Source organism: Cyprinodon tularosa, unplaced genomic scaffold (assembly GCF_016077235.1).
Source record: "Cyprinodon tularosa strain WSP-4 unplaced genomic scaffold, ASM1607723v1 ctg1430, whole genome shotgun sequence".
Lineage (NCBI taxonomy): Eukaryota > Metazoa > Chordata > Actinopteri > Cyprinodontiformes > Cyprinodontidae > Cyprinodon > Cyprinodon tularosa.
The window spans coordinates 37,344-59,538 of NW_024038255.1; the positions used below are offsets into that span (position 1 = coordinate 37,344).

The 22,195-nt window shown below is 42.0% G+C and overlaps 1 protein-coding gene across 1 annotated transcript; it reads right to left on the reverse strand.

Moving 5' to 3' along the window:
- Positions 1-14,548: 14,548 nt before the first annotated feature.
- On the reverse strand, positions 14,549-19,186 carry LOC119779180 (G-protein coupled receptor 135). The gene is made up of 2 exons (XM_038278739.1): positions 18,374-19,186; positions 14,549-17,045 (listed from the first exon to the last, which is right to left on the reverse strand). The coding sequence occupies exons 1-2, from the start codon at positions 18,466-18,468 to the stop codon at positions 15,698-15,700; spliced, it is 1,443 nt and encodes a 480-aa protein (XP_038134667.1). The 5' UTR covers positions 18,469-19,186; the 3' UTR covers positions 14,549-15,697.
- Between the last annotated feature and the right edge of the window lie 3,009 nt (positions 19,187-22,195).

Below are 22,195 nucleotides of genomic sequence, written 5' to 3' on the forward strand. Positions count from 1 at the left end.
ACCTGCAAATCAGCAGGTGAACTGAGCATCCAGCAGAACTGGAAGTTGTAATTTCCAGTTGCTGTTAAAGATCTCCTTAATCACAATTTAACAGTAAATAAAGCTTAGACAATATATACCTATACTGTTTTCATTCCTCCATAGAAGGAATACAGTCCTCATGCTTCTAAGAATAGCTTTGAAATGTGTTATGTGTTATGAAGCTGCATGACATTCCAACAACGTTATCTGATTATGCAAAAACGAAAAAGCTAGCCTGCCTTCAGGAAGAAGGTCTGTCGCATTTACAGTTAAAATCAAAGCTTAGCCAGTTCTTCCGGGATACAAACATCAGCTCATACAGAGGTTGTAATGGGAGAGGTTGAGGTGACCAGTTAAACAAGCTGGTTTACAAGAGCCAAACAAGTATCAAAACACCAATCAACTTGTCTATACTGGTAGCTGTAAAACGCCCAAAAGTGCAAATGGGAATATTTCAGTGAGTTAGTTGCAAACTCAAGGCCATACATATACATGTTAGAAATATGCACTAATTATAAATCTGCAGTGGAAAATAATTACCAAGACTAGGCAAAAGAAAAGGCAAAATTGAAACAAAAAGAGTGAAAAGACCTTATTACAAAATCCTGTAATAAATTAAGTAAAAAATACAACTTATTTGGTTTCAGTTATGTATTTATTAGTCTGATCTAAAATGCTGATAGCAGTGGGAATAAAATACTACTTAAATATATCCCACTAGAGTTAAAAAGCTAAATCTAAATGAAAAGAGAATTAAACCTCTGTTTGATTTTCTGAGATTTCTTTCTTATAGGTTTCTAGGTTTTCCAACTATTTTGCTAACTAGTGACACACAGTCCTGTTTCATTTGTACCTAAATTCCTTTAGGTACATGGGAGCTGGCTTGGAGCTCGTCAGCCTGGCTGTGTATTTCCTGGACGGGGCCGCAGCTGCTTTTTGTGTCTATGCTTCTGTCTCCTTGAACCCCAGTTGGCCTCAGCAGATAGCTGAACCTACCATTGAATTGAATGGTAGGTAAGCAACCCAAGCAGCTTCGGTAAAACTCCCTTAATGTTTGCCCTGCAGATGTCAGAGATCAGTCGCTGTGAACCTTTTTTCTCAAACCACAATCTTTTTTCAGAGAAACTAGGATTGCAACTGAAAAAAGGGCCGTCAGAAATTTACAAGTCATTACAATTTAATGAGTTGTTTAATGCAGCTGGCTTTTGTCGTCTATGATTAATCTGCTCTTGTGAGTCATAGCTATCAAAAGTCTACTCTTGGGATTTTCAGTCTAGATTTTTTATTTACGTTTGTTTTAAATATTATGTGACATTGATCCCATTACCTTCAGCTGAAAAACAAACACCTAGGTTGAAGAAAAGGAAAACAAGGGACATTACATTTCCACTCATCTGTGCAAAGATTCTTAATTTCTCTCAGATTATGAGAACATAAGCTGCTTTTTAATCCATTTTAATTTTGCAGTGATTAAACCATTACAGAATTGGGGTTTTCTTCTTATTTGACATTATTTTGTTGGTTTGGGTTTATGCTGGTGTCCACAGTCATTATGAAAAAATTATTTTCATTGTCAGCTTTTGAAGAAAACGCTTGAAGGTTTGGATCCAAAAACTATGGGAAAGTAATCTAAGAAAATTATGTTATGTTAGAAGCATGTTGCTTCTTAGGTGATTATCAGTGTTTTGTTTTATTTCAAACCTTAGAGATCATAAAAGTTCAAGTTTGAGAGCCATAATGGTAACTAGGAGCAACAACAGTTGTAAAACATTTGCAGCCTTTAAAACACATTAGACTTGTCACGTTTCAGAGCAATGAAACAGAATAAACAACTGATCTTCAGTTGTTGACAGTTTGATCCTTCTCAATAAGATGTTTTTCAGAAGGATCCCTTAATGCATGGACGTAATTTGGAGGGGGGACATGTCCTCTGCACTTTTTCAAACGTCCGTTCTTGTCCCCTGCACTTTTTGCTGTTCAAAAACAATGTTAGGCTACGGTACACAGACAATCGTCTTCCCTGAGTTTAGAACGCCCACAAGCTCCTGATTGGGCTTGTTCCATCTTTTTTTTTGTGATTGGCGCACAGTGCTGTCATTCCACTGGAGCTCACTTTATGCAACCCCTGAATCTGGTCTGTGAAAGGTTTTGTAGAAAAACGTGGATCTGCAAAAGACGGCAGTTGGCAAGGAAATCTGCTACTGTCTAGGGTTGTAATGTTAGGTGTATGAATTTTTAGAAATCTTTTAATTGGTCTCATATGCGTGCACATGTTCGTGTGTGTTTGGTTATTAGACTCGCAGCCAGGATATCTGAAAAAAGAGAGACATCATAGAGGTCTTAAAAAGTCAATGTGTTAGTTACATTAAAAGAACTGTCTAATACCCCTCCTAAAAAAAAAAAAAAAAACCCTCACTGGCTCCATGAAGCAACAGATCCACTTCAAGATCCTCCACTGCATTTTAAAGCTTTCAATAAGCTTGCAAAGTATATTTGTTTTATTAAAGTGCTGATAAATCAAAGGTATTATTCCATCTATCCATTTTCCATCATGCTTTATCCCAGCTGGGGTCGCGAGCGGTGCTGGTGCCTCTCTCCATCAATCGCAGGGCCAAATGTTTTATTGTTAAATATTATTATTAATTACCAAACAAGGAAAAAAAAATAAAAACTACGAATGCGATTTTAGATCTCCAAGCTAATAATAATAGTAAAACTATGTGTTTTTAATTTACACGGATTGTTGCACCCCAAATTGTCCAATTCTTCATGTCATGCATCCATATATTTTGTCAGGAGAGGGATAGCAGAGATCCATGAGAAAGTGGAGGAAACAAACACAGAAGAACTACTGGAAAATAAACTGAACTTATATATATTAAATAATACTTGCACCCCACCCACTTTTGAAATCTAAATTTCATCCATGCCTTAATGCCAAGTCTTAGAGCATCAGCTGCCAACACCAGAGACCAACATTGTGTGTTACCCTAATTGGTTTTGTAGTAAGGTTTTGAATACAAGTTTGGATTCTTTCTCTGTAAGGAAACAATAGTCTTGCAGTCATAATCATAAGTCAAGACATGTAGGGGGCTATTGTGACATAAGCAGGGCTTCATGGAAATTCCTAAAACTCCTTCCTGCTGGCCTCAGGAAAGCCTCCTTGTCCAGTTTCAGTGCAAATGCTCTGAAATCCTTTCTTGCTCGCACACACCCAACGTTCCCTCTAAGCTGAGCGCTTGCGCAATTGCTTACTGCTCGTGCATTCTCAGCGCACAAGAAAATCTATGCAGCGCATAAAATATGGGGCCAAAATGGTAGCTTTAATATTTGCAAATGTGTGTGGAGAGTTGTGTGTCTGTATCTCGATTTGTGTGTGTGCAGTGGGATTTGAAAATGTGTAAATAAATCGGTAAATGTGTGAGGAGATTTGTGTGTCTGTACAACAATCTGCAAATGTGTAAAACTACTTGTGTGTAATCCGTTTTGCAAATGTGTAAAAAATCCACAAATCTGTATTCAGATCTGCAAATGTGTACTGAGACTTGCAAATGTGTAGATCAATCTGTAAGCACACACAGAGACACTTGTGTCTGAAGTATTTTCGCTTCAAGACCCAGAAATACAGACAAATCATTGGTTACAAGTCAAGCGGTTTTTCGGTTGGCTCTCTTTACACACGTGATTTTTGCTACTCTTCTGCCGTGTGAGATGCACAAATGCGTAGAAGGATTTGTATGTGTATTTTCGTGATTTGTAACCCCTTGCGCAGGCTCGCAGGCTCACATGCTGCCCTGACCGCAGGCTCGCAGGCTCACAGGCTCACAGACAGCCTCTACCTTTTTTTTTTTCCTCCGCTGCGGGAGTTGACGTGACAAGGATGATATTGATACCATTCAGTAAGGAAAAAATTTAATCTATTATTAAACAAAAGGTTACGGAAAGATGGCAGAAGCTGTGGGAAGAGCATAGAACTGGAAGTTGGCTTTATAGTATTCAAAGGAAAATTGGTGAAATGAGGAGAACGGAAAGGAATAAAAAAGAGGTTATATCTAGATTAAGTTTCGGAAACACGGGGTTAAATGGAAACTTATTTAGAATGGGAACAGGAGGTTGTGATTTTTGTTATCAAGGGGAGACGGTGGAGCATGTTTTGTTGTTTTGTTATAAATATTCTATGGAGAGAAGGGTTACAAGAAAATAAATTACAGTTAAATATACAAGATATTTTGGGGAAAAAAATCTACTTATGATTATTTTTGTAATTTGATAAACAATCTTGAAAAAACGAAATTGGTAGAAAGGATATAAGTTTATTTATGTAAATATTGTTAATATTTATTTTTATTTTTCAGTGGGAAAATACATAGCATCCCGATCCACACTCCACTGAAGTAGATGGTGGTAATGCACATCATAGAGTTGCTTGCCAACCGCCATAAAACAGAAGCAGAAGAAGAAGAAACAGTTTTACTAATGCAAACTATAGAAAAAATTAAAGAAATATACTTACAGAAAGCTGACGGGATTCCATTGCTCTCAACTTAGCAGGTACAACCCCTAGGACCCCAGTAACGTCACGTACTGTACAATACCGCCAACTGGTGGTATGTGGCTGTATGTGAAGCAAGTTGTGCTGAACTGTCGCAGCAGAGAGAGAGCTGTGAGCCTGCGAGCCTGCGGTCAGGGCAGCATGTGAGACTGCGAGCCTGCGCAAGGGGTTACAAATCGCGAAAATACACATACAAATCCTTCTACGCATTTGTGCATCTCACACGGCAGAAGAGTAGCAAAAATCACGTGTGTAAAGAGAGCCAACCGAAAAACCGCTTGACTTGTAACCATAGGTGGATTAATGACCGGGCCTACCGGGCCCAGGCCCAGGGGGCCAGAGGCCCCAAGGGCCCAGGCCAACTTGGCCCCGCGGCCGCGACCCAAGCAAAACTACTTTTGCAAAAATAATAATCTTAGGCCCCAAGGGGCCAGGCCAACTTGGCCCCGCGGCCACGATCCATAGAGGGTAAGAGGCCCCAAGGGGCCATGATCCATAGAGGATAAGAGGCCCCAAGGGGCCAGGTCAACTTGGCCCCGCGGCCACGACCCACAGAGGGCCTGAGGTCCTAAGGGGTCAGGCCAACTTGGCCCCGCGGCCATGATCCATAGAGGGTAAGAGGCCCCAAGGGGTCAGGCCAACATGGCCCCGCGGCCATGATCCATAGACGGTCAGAGGCCCCAAGGGGCCAGGCCAACTTGGCCCCGCGGCCACTATCCATAGAGGGTCAGAGGCCCCAGGGGGCCAGGTCAACTTGGCCCTGCGGCCACGATCCATAGACGGTCAGAGGCCCCAAGGGGCCAGGCCAACTTGGCCCCGTGGCCACGACCAACAGAAGGCCAGAGGCCCCAAAGGGCCAGGCCAACTTGGCCCCGCGGCCGCAAGCCACAGAAGGCCAGAGGCCCCAAGGGGCCAGGTCAACTTGGCCCCACGACCACGACCCACAGAGGGCCTGAGGTCCTAAGGGGTCAGGCCAACTTGGCCCCGCGGCCATGATCCATAGAGGGTAAGAGGCCCCAAGGGGTTCAGGCCAACATGGCCCCGCGGCCATGATCCATAGACGGTCAGAGGCCCCAAGGGGCCAGGCCAACTTGGCCCCGCGGCCACGATCCATAGACGGTCAGAGGCCCCAAGGGGCCAGGCCAACTTGGCCCCGCGGCCACGATCCATAGAGGGTCAGAGGCCACAGGGGGCCAGGTCAACTTGGCCCCGCGGCCACGATCCATAGACGGTCAGAGGCCCCAAGGGGCAAGGTCAACTTGGCCCCGCGGCCGCGACCCACAGAGGGCCTGAGGTCCTAAGGGGTCAGGCCAACTTGGCCCCGCGGCCATGATCCATAGAGGGCCAGAGGCCCTGAGGGGTCAGGCCAACTTGGCCCCGATCCATAGAGGGTCAGAGGCCCCAAGGGGCCAGGCCAACTTGGCCCCGCGGCCACGACCCACAGAGGCCCCAAGGGTCCAGGCAAAATTGGCCCCGCGGCCATGATCCACAGAGGGCCAGAGGCTCTCAATCATTATTATCAAAGCTAATTCTCAAATTGGATGGATCACACAACCTCACTCACATATTCTTTATCAATTATTAAAGGTTGTTTCTGAATTTTGATCACAGAACTTAATGCAAATATTCTTGATTGATTGACAAAGCTCATTCTCAAATTTTGATTACACAACCTTACTCTGACAAATTATCATTATCAAAAAGCTCTATCTCGAATTTGGATCACAGAATCTCACTCAAGTATTCTTAGCTGTGCCCCTCCCCCATCGAGTCTTTCATAAACCGGTCTGTTCTTTTAGAATCTCCTCATTTGGTATTTTGAACTCGTGAGAGACTGCTCCAAATTTGGTTTCCTTTCCCTCAGTTCAGACTCAGAGATAATTTGAAATCATTCAACAAGAAGTCTAACGCGCGCACACACAGTCACACACACACACACACACACACACACACACACACTTGAGTTGAGCATTACTTGGAAATTCTTATATTTTCCATTTTGCTGTTACTATCAGCATCTTCCCATTTTGTCCTTTTCTTTCGAAAAAGTTTACAGTCTGACATTTGTCACTGCTGTCAGTTAATAACTTTTTGGTCTTTGACCCATTTTGTCATTTTCTCGATTCGATCGTCACTGACCACTCTCTCCTGTCTGGCAGACATCGTTGCTGCCATCATAGCTAGCAAGCTGCCTGCAGATAGCAACATTTTGGTGTCCTTTGTGAAAATATTTAGATAGAAGACAAAAGTGCACAAAGTTGTACAGTTATTATCTTTTCAAAATATTTGTTTCACTGTCAGTGTGATTGACCGACTTTGCCGCTAGATTTCGTGTCTTTTGGCCATACCTGGCTAGCGACTAAAAACATCATTTAGCGACTTTTTGGTTGTGAAGATAAGTGGTAAAAGCAGATCTGCCTGTTGGTCTTCCCACATTTTGCCATTTGGTACTTTGCACTCTTGTTGGTCACTCCAAGGCATTTGTCCCTGCCTTCAGCTAGTCACTTGGCTCTTTTGGAATATATTTCACTGTAATTGGCTCTCTCTCTCTTTCTCCTCAGTACAAATCAGTCTGTTCTCTTGCCATTTAGACATTTTCTTGATTCGATCATCACTGACCACTCTGCTCTCCTGCTGTCTATCAGACGAATCAGTTGATTCTCTGCTCTCAATTGTCTATGCTAGTAAGCTGTTATTCTCTGCTTTGGAATGTTGATGCTGGGTTGCTAGTTTTCTAAATCACCTCACACACTTGAAGGAAGCAGCACCGATCATAAACACACAAACAAACTCACACACACACACACACACACACATAGTTGGTTTATCTGTTGTGATAGGCAAAGAGCCAATGTGCAAAGAAAGAAGGGAAATATGGATCATAAACGTTTAAGTGGAGGAGCTGGAAAAAAAATTCAGCAAGAAAAGAAAAAAAAGGAATCAGTTTTACTTGAGAGTGTTCCAAATATCTCCAGCTTCTTCAGTACAAAGACATCTGCTGAAAGCAATTCTATAAATGCTACTGCAAATTCAGCTAAGGTTAGCAATGCACCTGAGCTAGCATGTAGCTCCCAAGATCCTGAGACCACTACAAGTGTAGACACTGAACCAAATGCTTCTGATGCTTATGATTCAACCAATTCAGCAGTAGCCAGTTGCTCGGATGAATGTGAAGTCACTGCACCTCTGGACAGCATAGAAAATGAGCTGAATCTTTCTTCAACACCATCTACAGTGACAACTCTACCTAGTGATCCCGCTAAATGGGCTGAGACCCTCACTGAGTCAATGAAGGAAGTTCTTATTCAAAGAGGTGCAAAATCATTTCACAACCGTCACAGCCATTATCCAGCTTCTGTGAGGAACAGTGGGCTAGGAGGCAAAACCCGATGCCTAAACAATGAACATTTTACTTCACACTTGCCCAATGGACAACGAGTACAAAGAGAGTGGCTGATGTACTCTCCCTCTACTGGTAATGTTTACTGCTTTGCATGCAAACTGTTTTCCCCAAAAACGCATTCTTTTGTGACAGGCTATTGTGATTGGAAACACTCAGAAAGATTTGGTGAACATGAGCGAAGTGCTGAGCACATAACCTGCATGCAAGCAGTCTTGAACCGCGCCAAAGGTGCCACAGTTGATGCAGACCTGTTCAAACAGTTTCAGGCAGAGAGCAGCTATTGGAGGCAGGTGTTACAAAGAGTTGTTGCAGTCATTAAATTCCTTGTAGAAAGGGGCCTTGCATTTAGGGGTAAAAATGAATCGTTAGGGTCTCCTCTCAATGGGAACTACCTTGGTATTCTGGAGGTCCTGGCTGAATTTAATCCCTTTCTAAAGGATCACATCAGAAAGTTTGGGCAGATGGGTCGAGGTAATACCTCATATCTGTCCTCCACCATTTGTGAGGAATTCATTGAATTGATGGGTGCAAAAACCAAACAGGCTATAGCAGATGAACTGCAAGCAAGCAAATACTACTCTATCATTGTGGATTCAACCCCAGATTTATCTCATGTGGACAAATTGACATTCATATTCCGTTTTGTTAGCAAAGAGGGCAGTGTTGTTGAACGCTTTGTGGGTTTTGAGCCCATTACTAGCCATACAGGTGAAAGTTTGGCTAACTGTGTCATGTCTTTGTTGGAAAATCTAGGGTTAGAGCTGTCAAATTGCAGGGGGCAGGCTTATGATAATGCCAGCAACATGTCAGGGAGGTATATTGGGTTGCAGGCTCACTTAAAGAAAAGCAACCCATTAATACACTATATTCCATGTGCAGCTCACTCTTTGAATTTGGTCGGAGTCAACAGCATTGACAGATGTGGAAATGAAGTCTCTAAGTATTTTGACTTGATTCAGTCTATTTACAACTTCACAACTGCATCCTCACACCGATGGGACAGGGTATTTGGCAATTCCAACATAGATCTCACACTTAAAGCTTTATCCAACACGCGTTGGAGTTGTAGTGCAGAATCTACCAAAGCACTGTGGCAGACCTACAGTAAAATAAAAGCAGCACTACAGGTTATTTCCACTGATGACACAGAGAAACGAGACACACGAACTGAAGCTGACAGTCTAGTGCGGAAGCTGGATTCACTTGAGATGGCCTTCATGGCAGGCTTTTGGGACACTGTTCTGTCCAGATTTCAGGCCACAAGTCTGCAACTTCAAAAAGCAGACATGGACCTTGGTACAGCAGTTAGATTGCTGGAATCTCTGTGCACCTTTGTTCTCTCCCAAAGAGATCTATTTGATCATTTTGAGCAGAAAGCCTTAAACATGTTGGGTGGCACCCCATCTTACAGGGCTGAACGGACAAGGAAACGTAAAAAGTTTGCTGATGAATCAGCATCCCCAGATGTTGTGCTTGAGGGAAGGCAACTGTTTCAAATAGAGACATTTATTGCCTCTATTGATCAACTGAGTTCAAGCCTTAATCACCGTCTGGAGGCCCACAAACATCTGAACAATTTGTTCAGTGTCCTTTTCTCTTTGGATACAGCGTCCAATGCTTCAGTCCTTCACAAGGCCAAGATTCTCACTGAATCATACCCATCTGACCTCAATGAAAGTCTTGGACAGGAGCTTATACAGTTCAAATCTTTTATACAGCTCAACAACACTGATGAGGAGAGGACCCCTTCAGGACTGCTCAAAACAATAATACATTTTGGACTACAGCCTACGTTTCCTAATACATACATTGCGCTACAGATTTTTCTCACTCTACCGGTCAGGAAACTGTGAGGGAGAACGCTCATTCTCTCTTTTGTCAAGAGTAAAAAATGAGCTGCGCACAAGAATGACTCAGAAAAGATTAAATGCGTTATCTCTAATGGCAATTGAGAGTGAGCTGACAAGAGAGTTGGACTTCAATGATGTGGTGGATGATTTTGCAAAATTGAAAGCACGAAAGAAACCCCTTGCTTAAAGGTGCACTGTGTAAGATTTTTAGGTTATTTCCAGAATTCACCCATTCACTAATGTTAGGCTACCTGTTTTCATGAATACTTACCACCACAGTAAAATTCTAAGTATCCATTATGACTTGGAGAATTGCACTTTCGCCATTTCTGGGAAGTGTCACCTGGATTGTGAAGATAGGATTGACTTTAGGCAGAAGCTTGGTGCTTTCTCTGGCAAACTGAACCTCAAGCTTCATTCTCTGCAGCTTTGCATTCTTGTGCAGACTTTCATCCACAAGGAACTTTTCAACTTCCCCACTATCGTGAAGGGGCCATCAAAAGATTTCAGTGTGTCCAGCATGTCTAGTCTCTTACTCTCCTTTCTTTGAGCCATCTCTTGTTTCTCATCTGCCCTACTCTCGAATTTTGCCTTCATGAATTTACTCCAGTTGAGTTCAACCTCCCTTTTTGCTTGTGCTGCTGCCTTGAAACCTCTGAAGCTCCTGGCACTTCTGTAAAATTATTGACCTATTGACTGCGTTCAGTGTGCCCAACTTCTTCAGTTTGTAGTCCACCTTGCCACATTATCTCTCCATCCCAATGTTGTGCACAGGGGTGCCATCAATGTTACTAGCCTGTTCACTGACAGGGTCCATTGGGAAGGTCTCCTCATCCATCCTCTGCCTGGCCAGGACAGTCTTCAGATGGGGCAGCATGAGATCTGTCAGCTGCTTCACTTCATCCAAGTATTCGGCAGCCACGTCTGACACTGAGTTCAGGACATGTCCAGTGCCTGTCCAGCCACTATAGCATTCTTGGAAATGGGCTATCTTGACCTGCATGCAGCCCTTGTACCATGAACTGGCCTACACCTTTCTTTGTGGTGCTCTCCGATGCATGTTATCATTTTACCTTTCTCCTTCTCCTCAAGCTTAACCACAAATAGATACAGACTTTGAGCCTCAATTTGCTGCACAGCTGCCGTTATGCCAAAGTGTTTTCCTAAGATATTATTTTATTTTTAATGATAGAAGGGAGGAAAAGGGGGCAAAAATCATGTCCGATTTAGTTTTTTGGGTGGGGTGGGGGGTTTATTTCATGATAGCTACCAACTTCCAATACATAATATCTCTCAAATGACCCAATGCACCATCACTGAAGTGGGCATAATCATTTTCCAAAATGTTTATTTTTAGTCCATTTATCCCCTCCCCCTGTGTCTGTGTGAAACCTGTGCTTGTCAGTGTCTGTGTGGTATACCTAATAGTGTGTGTGCAGTATGTGCACTCTTCTATACAGGACAGTGTGCATGTCTGTTCACAGTATACAGTATCTCTTGCATAGTGCGTGCGTGTGTGTGCGCCCGCACGTGCGGGGGGTTGAGGGGCCAAGACCATGTCAGGCCCAGGGGGCCAAAATTTCTTAATCCGCCCCTGCTTGTAACCAATGATTTGTCTGTATTTCTGGGTCTTGAAGCGAAAATACTTCAGACACAAGTGTCTCTGTGTGTGCTTACAGATTGATCTACACATTTGCAAGTCTCAGTACACATTTGCAGATCTGAATACAGATTTGTGGATTTTTTACACATTTGCAAATCTCAGTACACATTTGCAGATCTGAATACAGATTTGTGGATTTTTTACACATTTGCAAAACGGATTACACACAAGTAGTTTTACACATTTGCAGATTGTTGTACAGACACGCAAATCTCCTCACACATTTACAGATTTATTTACACATTTTCAAATCCCACTGCACACACACAAATCGAGATACAGACACACAACTCTCCACACACATTTGCAAATATTAAAGCTACCATTTTGGCCCCATAATAAAATTAAATCTAACAAACTAAATCAAATAGACTAATAACAGTTTTTCAGTATAATTTTTAATTTTGAAATATGTTTCAAAGATGAATTTGGATAAATATGTATAATAAAACAGGAGAATTCCTTTAAAAATAGTTCAGCCACTGTCCTTATTCAGCGCACGAAAGAGCGCTGCATGAGCATAAATAAATAACCCAGCAGGACGACGAATATATGACCGACTTATTTTCCAGTCTAGGATTTCTAAGGAATAAAACTCACAGATTCATAACAGTCCTGCTGTCCAACATGCACACAGCTGATGATCCATCCATTCACCATGTGGCGCGATGCTCCGAGTGACCTTTTTTTTTTTTGCTAGTTTGTTTGTTTTTTAAATTCAAGTACATGATGAAGCAAATTCTCAGATATGCTGGCTCATGGATGAAATCTTTATTTCAGAAGTGGCGGGATGCAAGTATTTATTTTAATATAACTAACTTCAGGGTGTTTGACCATCCAGTCACAGACCCATTCAGTGGCGCATCAGAGGTTTGTAAACTGAGCCTCTCGGGAGTGACAGCGGTGACAGCCAATCACACAAGGAAATAGGGAGGGCCAATCAGGAGCTTATGGGTGGTCTAAACTCAGGGAAGCTGGCTTCGGCACAGTAAATGTTGCAGTGTTAAAGTAACACTCAAGAGTACATTTGGTGCCAATCTGAATTAGTGTGGGACCAAATGTACTCTCAAAGTGTAACTTTAACACTGCAACAATTGGTGTGAGCTTGAGCTGCAGTTTATCCACTTGGTCCTAATGCTTAACGAATGTCAGGTTACTGTAGCGTAATAAAACATATGTCAAAAAAAGTGCAGGGGACATGTCCCCCCTGTCCCACCAAAAAGTTACATCCATGTGGTGGCTGCAGCTCTAGATATAAATCCCTTTATGGTCCCAAAATGGGGAAATTCACTCTCTGCATTTGACCTCATCCCCTTGTGGAGCAGTGGGCTGCCATGGGGTTAAGGGTCCAGCTCAGGCTGAGGGGTTCGAACCAGGTATGCAACCTTCTCTAGAGAAGTGCACTTCTCTAACCACTAGGCCAACACTCCTGTGAAAGACTATTTAGCTTAATGAATAGTATCAAACCAGCATCATCTTACATATAGCATTCTGCACATCTCATGAAAAAAAAGAAGTTTTTTTTGTTATGGGCAAAAAATAAAAAAAACACATAAATGAAAAATAAATGATGGAAATTGATGCTGTAATGTATTATTTATTTGATAATCCACATTGTTATGATCATTGCTATGATCCCGGGTTTATAACAAGTTTTGTGGCCTAAAAGAATTCACATCTGATGTTGCTCGCAGTGATCCTCTGTGTACTCAAGGGGCTAGTATTAGAAAAATTAGAGGTAACTTTGCAAACACCTTTTTTTATCCCAAATATTCTCTCTGAAATCTGTGGGTTAAGAAGATGGAGATTAAAGCAAGAAAATCCATATTTGACACAACAGTTGTTTTTTATGTTCCTTGGGTTCAAGACAAAGAGACAAATACTGAAACAGAAATTACTTTCTATTGTTGCACTACTCTTTTAATGCCTTAATTTGTCTTATTATCTGTGTTAAATCATTAATAATTGTGGGAAACTTGCATCATCCTGTATTCACATCTTGTAGGCTATCAATTAACAATTGGAGCTTGAGATACAATTTGGCGTCTTTCGTTGGACTTAACTTGTAACTTGTAAAACAATGAAATGGTTCCACCTCTTGCATTTAAACATAAATTGCTTCCGGGAGTTAAATGGAAAGTTATATTATCTTATTCTAAGACGTTAGACTTATTTTATATTTATATTATAGCTCAGTGTTGCATCTGGAAAAGTCCTTTACATGTGGTCAGATGGTGCCTTCACTATCCCGGGAAATGTTTTTGCTGTATTCCTGAATGTCATCAAATGAAAGCACCAAACCTGCAGCATTGACAGAATAATTAGACTGAATAAATGCTACAAAGCAGCTCAGATTAGTGCAGCCGTGGGAGGATTTTAGCGCCATCTAGTGGAAAACTATTGCAAACGTTACTGTTGAGTCCAGCTTCCTGAATTCATTGAAAAACCTTTATTGGAAAGCCTTTTAAGTCATAAATGAAATGAAAAACGTAAAAAAATATTGTATCTCTAGACCCAAAATATTTGTTTGATAAAGTGAAAATCATTATTCTTTTTATTAATAAAGATTATTCTAAAAAAAAAAAATAATGATTTAGAGTTTAAAACAAAAATAAAGTAACTACTGTTTCTAAGAATAATGTCCAAAATGCGATGCTGCAAATGGCTGAGGGACTATTTCCTTTAAGGTGGAACTTTATGGTTCAGGAATAGAAAATAACTGCAAAACACCTGTTTATTTTGACAAATCTTAGTTATTACCTGTGCTTTAGAATCTCTGGGTAAAACTTAAGCATGAAGGAATAAAGGATTATAATCTGTCTGCAGATTCTTTTTTAAGCTATAGATAAACTCAGCTATTAATAACCCTGCATCACCTCACTCTGTCTGAGCCATCATTGCTCAGCAAACATGTTTATATCCAGACAGACGCTCTTTCCAGCCCTGCCAATTTCACAGAACCAGCTGTTTATTAGAGTTTAGACAAAATGACCCTTACAGGCTGCTGTTGTATTTCAACATTATGCAGCTGCATTTGTTAGAGATAAAACAATTCATGATAAAGTTCAACCATTCCTTTTTATTAAAACATGAAAGGTAAAATACTGAATGTTAAATTTCTGATTATTAAAATACTTTGAATATGCAAAGCAACACACAGAGAGTTTCTTTCAGAAAAATCTCCCCTTTAAATTGGTTGGTCCAGATACAAGATCCAATAGCACCTGGAACTGGACTTTCTGATAACTTTTTTCCACCCAAGGAGCCAGACCCTGTTATAAATGTTTGAAGTGCATCATACGCTAAGCTTTTTCATTTAATAATGTTTCGCCATCTTTTCTATTTTCCACCATCTTTAACTTCTTGATGCAAACATTCTTCCCATTAACATCCCAGTTTCCTGTAAAATGTGAAGAACATGAACAACATTTGAACCCCAGAGCCAGATGAGACCTCCCTGTCTCAGCGTCGCTGGAGCAGAGGCAGGTTGTAACTTCTGGCAAACGTGTCCGTGATGCTGCTGCCACCGAAAGCTGTCTGATTACATTAGGTCAGAAAAAAAAACAGAATTAAACCAACAAACAACCTTTCTTTTGATCTTTGAGAGTCAAACAGATTGTCAGCAACTTTCAGATCTCTGATAATGTTCTCATACGAAGGTGCAATTGTATTTTAATTATTTATCTTACTTCCTCTGGATTTAGATTAAAAGATTACATTGATCTTATTTAGAAATCAAACATATACTTATACAAAGAAAACATGAATAATAAAAAATAAGAGTTAAGTAGTAATAAGAGTTGACTTGTTCATTTCATGGTTATTTATAATTCATGTGTCAGATATAAGCATGTTGATAAGATATGAGTTTGATTTGTTTTATTCTAGCCAACAATACTGCCTGGTTTATGAACATCAAAGTCATTTAAAGTTTACACTAAAGCAGCTTCAGATGTAAAACCTCTGAGACAGGATTTGAATAACTGAATATTTTCCTTTTTTGGGAAAGTTTGACACATAGAGGTGCGAGAACACAAAGCGCTCAGTCTTGTTCCGCCTCTTGATGATAGATAATTTACTCAAAGGTTCTCCTCAGATTCAGAATTTCTTTCTTTAAAAAGCCGGGTAAAGATCTGTGATCAAATGTCAGAATATCAAAGGCTCGGATTGTTTTTGGACCAAACCAGAAACCAAACAGAAGGACCTGCTCACAGGCTGGTGTCGGCAGTCTTTGGCTTCATCTCGCCACCAGCATTCGGCAGTGATGTGGTGTCGTGTCGGGTGTCCCTGCAGAAGAACACGGCTGGGTTCTTGCAGGCCCACATCTCTGCTCCTCCTGCCACTCCAGTTTTTCCAGGACTGGAACTTGATAGCCGACTGTTGTTGGTTCCGGCTCGGGTCACGTAGCGGTCCCTGATCCTCTCCACCTGGTTCAGCCGGGTCTCACGGTTCCGGCTCTGACCGGACAGGTAGGCGGCAATGTTTCTGGTCCTGTAGCCCTCCTCCCGGCTACGGCCCAAAAGCATGGAGATATTGGGGTTCCTCAGGACGTAGATCAGCGGGTTGATGGCACCGTTAGCCCAGGCCAGCCAGATGGCAACAGTGTCCATGGCCGGGTTGAACCTGTAGTTTCCGATTGCCGTTACCAAACCCATCAGGCAGTACGGCCCCCAGCAGCAGATGATGAACACAATCATGATCAGAACCGTAGTGGCTGTTCTCATCTCGCTGTAGAAGCGCAGCAGGTACGAGTAGGTGGTGACGGGTCGAACCCGGATCTCAGAGAGTCGGACTGTTTTGCAGATGTTGTAGTGGCAGAAGCACATGAGGGAGAACGGCAGTAGGTAGCACACAGAAATCAGGCAGATGCTGTATGCCGTCCCTACACTAGAGCTCCCAGGGTGGAAGACATACATGCAGTGGTAGAAACCTCGTTTATGGACTCCTGATGAGGTTCGGACCAGCAGGTAACCGGGCAGGGAGAAAACCACCGCCGTTAACCACACAGCCACCAGCAGCTGGGTGGCTTTCTGACGCCCGATCTTAGCCTGAGGCTGTCTGACGATGGCGTAGTACCTGTCGAAGGAGATCAGTGTCATGGTGAGGGTGGAGATGATCCCAAAGCAAGTGTTGAAGAAGCCATTGGCCACGCAGAAGGCGTCTCCAAACATCCAAACGCCGTCCTTGCTGAAGAGCATGACGAAGGAGAAGGGCAGGCACAGTACGGCCGTCAGGAAGTCCGACAGAGACAGCGACATGATGAAGGCATTGGTCACTGTCCGCAGCTGTCTGTGTTTGATGATAACAACGACCACCGCAGAGTTGCCCAGACTGGACAGGAGAAAGATGAAGAGCAGCACCAGAGCCTGAGCCGCCACCGCCATGCCCTGCAGAGCCGAGTTCCCATCAGCTGCACTGAGCACCGCCGTCGTCGGTGGCAGCTGGATTTCACCTTCATCTGTGCCCCTTTGCTCCCTGAGGGCCGAGAGGTTACGTGATGCCCCGACAGAGGCCTGAGTGGTGGCCGTCACTAGGCCGGTTACTATAGAGACGACCCTAGAGAGACATCCAGAAAAGATGAAGCAATGAATAAAACTCTGAGCTATAACATCTCGTTACCGTCCAGTGATGAGCTTCAACAAACAAGCTGCATGATAAACGACTCAAATAACCTCTGATTTAGTTTCATTAGAGAATCACCAATATTGCATCTTGGCTCAAGCAGAACATTTTAAAAATGGAACCACGTTATCTCCCTATTGCACCTGGAATTAGTCTTTTTGTAATTATTTCCAAACCTGGTCAGTAGGGCTTTAGAGCCCTCTGTATTAAGTGGCTCCATCTTGTTTGTCTTCTTAACTTGGATTGGTTTTCAGGAAGATCACATGTGCTGTCAATCAAACCGAACCAGAAATACCATCTCTGTGGATATTTTTATTATGTAAGCTTCACTGAACAGGGAACCAACAATCACAGCTAACAAGGTGACTAAGGATGGGGCAGCTTAGAGTGCTGCTGTCCTGCAACTTATATGCATAAAACAACTGTATATTGATATCACGGGCAGCAGAACTGTATTTATGCAAGAATTGCCCCTGTTCCACGATGCAAACATGGTGGTGGTAGCACCATGGTGTGGGGATGCTTATGTTCAACAGCGTCCCCACTACATGACAGGGAAATGGGATGCAGTTGATGGGAAGATGGAGGGAACTAAACACAGAACAATCCTATAGGAAATCTGCTAAACCTGGGGTTCACATCTCTGCACGAAAAAAAGCATTAAAATACAAGGAATAGTTTAATATGAAGTTTATTTATGTGTTAGAATGGCCTAATCAGAAATATAGAGCTATATCGAGCAGGGTATTTTAGTTTGACTCAAAAACTGGGGCTCATCGATGCCCGAACATTCTCAGTCATTCAGATAGAAGTGAAAAGAAGCAAAACGTCTTCAAACTCAGAAACAAAGTCCATTAGATTGCTTTTAATTTTCTTTTTTTTTTTTTTTGGCTCTCACTTAGCTTTAAACTCTTGCTCTTTGCAAAGATTACAGCCTCCAGATGTGCTAAACTGGCAGAAAACAAACCCCAAAAGACTTATAGCTAAAAAACAAAAAAGGTGGTTCTTAAAAACGACACTTTTTATAAGTTGATCCAAAACAAAATGAGAAAACCTTACATCATTTTCCCTCCAATCCATAATTCTGCACTATTTTGTGTTGGTCTCCATGTTAAATGCTAAGATAAGGTGAAGTTAGAGGTTTAAATACTTTTAAAAGGAGTATCTGTATAGATCTGTATAGTATCTGTTTAGATTAAATGTTCTATGAATGATTGATGCTGGTTTAATGAGATCAAACCATGTGGGGTGAATAAAGTTACCTGGGTTCTACAGGTGAGGCGGTAATACTGGGACCCATGCTGTCGGCTGTGTAGTTAGAGCCGGACTGAAGAGCCATGCTGACAGGTGAATCCATTGAGTGTCTGCAGCCAAACTGGATCCCATCAGCTCCCAGTTAGTCCTGCAGCTGCTGATCAATTATTGACATGGGTCTGAGCAAAAATCCTCTTCCTCCTGCTGCTGACCTTCATCTCCTGGCAGCAGCTCCCAGATGGAGAGGTCATCGACTGATGCTGCGATCGATCCTCATAAAATATAGATGTTCCCACATTTAGAGGCAAGTCACACAGAACCACTTCAGAGCCATAACCATCTCAGAACTGGTGGATTGGTGTGGTCCAGATGTGCTGAACATCTGCAGCTGATTTTAATAATAAATAATGAGAATCAAATACTATAATGTTGCAGTCCTTTTACAATGAAGCCGATCAAAACCGCGGATCACTCTGAGTTAGGGGGGGAAACACAGATCCTGGATGAGAACAATGCAGCAGATGAAAGACTGGATCCTGATTAGAAGCACAGGCCTGTTTGAGCTGATCACCGCTCCTGGACAAGATCCTCCTTAGAACCGAACCCTGCGCTGTTGCTGCGACTCTCTGGGTTCACATTTCTAATCACATCCATCGATCCGCTCTCGGCAACTTCCTGTCCGCGCGCACGCTCCTCCTGTGACCGTCTTCTCACACGGTACGCGCGCGGACCGGATATGACGCTGCTTCATGTAAACTGGACGGCGCGCGCTCTTCGTGCGTTTTGCTCTGATCATAGCAGACAACTGGGTCCAGATTTGTTTTAGCCCAAAACATATCTGGACCCTCGGTGGGCGCGGGAACGCGCTCACGGCTTTGTGACGGTTGCTACAGTAACGGCTGATGATGCAGCAGGCGGCTTCTTGAAAGTTCATCCTGGTCAGGGGCGGACCTAGATGGAGGGCTATGTGTCGCCAGGGCCACCCTTGCCAATCATTGGCCACCCCTAACATTTTCTTTCCCTCTAATACAGATGGTAGCAGCAGTAATACTCTCAAGGGGATTATTCGCACAGATATTAACAATTACTTTACAACAGAAACACTGTGGTTAATTATGCACGTCAATATACTAACATTAAAGATGGTAAATACAGAATTCATGCTTTGTGTTTTCATGGGGGCACAGAAAAGCATGAAGCAAAAAAACTGGGCAAGGTATTGAAATATATTAAAAGCAACTCAGGAATTTGTAGCTATATGAATATATAAAAAAGATTAAATAAAGCTATTATTTGGAATATTACGTCAATATAGATTCATCATTTAGGAATTTTATTTATTTATAAAGTAATTTAAGTTAAAATTATAGTTTTCTATAAAAATCTGAATTAGAACCCAAGAAAAATAGATAAATTCAGCTGTAAAAGTTTTTATAGAGTAATATAGAGTATTTTTTTTTATTTGTTTTGAAAAAACTGGGAAAACTCCTATCTCAATATCATTGAAGCTATCACCTTATTGTTTTAAAATAATTAGTAAAATGGAATTTTTTTTAAAGAAAAAAATTAAATATATCCAAAGGACCTATCAGAAACCATGTCTGCTCCAGCGCATATTATCATTAGAATTTCTCTTTATATTATGTCTTTAGAAGAGGGGCCAAAGCAGGGGCCAGGACATGATCTACAGGGGCACTGGCCCCTGTTGGCCCCTGTCTAGAACCGCCCATGCTCTTTTCAGAACAAAATTTTGTATTATTTGAGGTAAAAACAAAATGATATGTTTGTAAGTCATTTAGGAGTCTTCAGTGAGATCATAGATAAATAACTACTTTAATAATAACTTAAAAATTTAATGTCAATATTAGTACATTTAAATTTATTTTTTTTGCAGAATGATTACCAATAAAAGTAGGTAATGACAATGTAAAATATGTTCGCCCCAAATCTCAAACCTCAAAGAATTTTGTCCTCTATACCTTTTATTTAGACGACATGGATGTTTACATGTGTTGGGACAGTGTAGATTGACCCTGAGGTTCTGCCGCCTTTCGGACACCCCTCAATGTACACTGGTTATTGACTGGCCACCCCTATTAGGATTTTCTGGCTACGCCTCTGATCCTGGTGTTTACTGGTAGACAAAAAAAAAAGTTCAGGCTCAGTCAGGTGGTACTATCAGCCATGTGACAATTGCTCCATCGTGCTAAATATCTATGAGCCTTGGTTCTCTAGTGGTTTCCATGGTAACAATAGCAGAAGTGCCTTCTGGGCCAGCAGGGGCGTGTTTTGCTGGGTTCTGTGTGGTACCATCTGTGTTCTATGGCTTGTATTGCCCCCCCAGCCTGATTGTCTCTGTGAGGAATGGTGCAACAGAATTTCTGGCCTGACTGCATCACAGCTTTTCAACTATTTTTTATTTTTTTATTCTTACCAGGACATAAGCATAAACACAACACAGCTAGAACATCACAATTATTCACCCAGTGGTTGACCCACAGGGTTTGCAATGGCAGGCTGTTCTGCTGCTCAGGGGCACCACAAGGAAAGGTGCTAGAACCAGTGGCGTAAATATCGGTAAGCAGAGACAGCAGTTGTTTAAGGGCCCACAGCCTCCTAAGGGCCCCATCACTGACACCTGGTTGGCCCCCTACGTAAATATAGACTAGGACATCTCTTTGCAGATGTAACGGTTCCAAAAATTCCTCATCAGCCCACCTGAATCTGAAGTGACTGACCGCACTGGACCATATTTATACCCCAACACATGGCAGATTTTAACATGATGGTGAGCCGTTTAAACATGACACCAATAGCAAAGCAGACAGTGGTACTTTTAATTACTATGTTATTAACTGTATGTAGTTCATTATATAATATGTTTCAAATCACAATAAAGATCTTATAAGAACTATGCATTTTAGTATTTTATTTTCGATAAGGATCTCCCTGAAATGAGTTTTTGGAACTTGCGATGTCTGTAGCATGTAGTGGTGCGCTGTCATCGATGGTTCCATTCGAGGTGCGTAGTCACTATTTTTCCGCATACATTGAGAATTGCATAATTGTACCTTCTTGGCCGATTTATGGAACTGTCACCCAATCCTGAACCTTTATCAGGTTTTGTACTTTGTTTTTGTACTTCATATGGGGCCCACAGAGATAATGTTGCTAGAATGTTGGCTAGAAGTGATTAAGTTCACCTTCAACACTCCGTTTACTCCCCAGGCTTCTACCTTCAGAAGATGGCATATGACTTGTCTGCTTCATCACAGATGGCCTCATCATCTGAGTCATAGATGAGGACGACTCAGAGAACAGAGTGGACAGAGTGGGAGATGTTCATGTTTCTGCGGTCTGCAATCTGGACGTTAGATGTCGCTGAAAATTACACACTGTAGCTTTAAAAAATTGCGCGCGTAGAGATGTGTTTAAGCTAGTGCGACTTATGACTCAAATATAATGCCAAAGACAAGGTGTTACACTAACGACGTTACTTTTTGCACTTTCCTACTTGCCCTCCTATTTGCATTGTCTATGCATATTTCAGTGATAATTTATCTAGCATGGATTTTTATTCATGGCATGGAAAGTTCAACTCGCAATAAAAAAAATATGTATGTATATATATGTAAATGTATGTACATATATATATATTAGTGCTGTCAAAATTATCGCGTTATTAACGCGTTAACGCGAGGCCATTTTAACGGCGATAATTTTTTTAACGTGAGATTAACGCTATGTGGTTTTATGGTACAATTTTTCCAAGTACATCCCGCTGCAGCCTGCGGGAAGGCGGGGCTATTTTCCCCCAGTCTATGCATTTC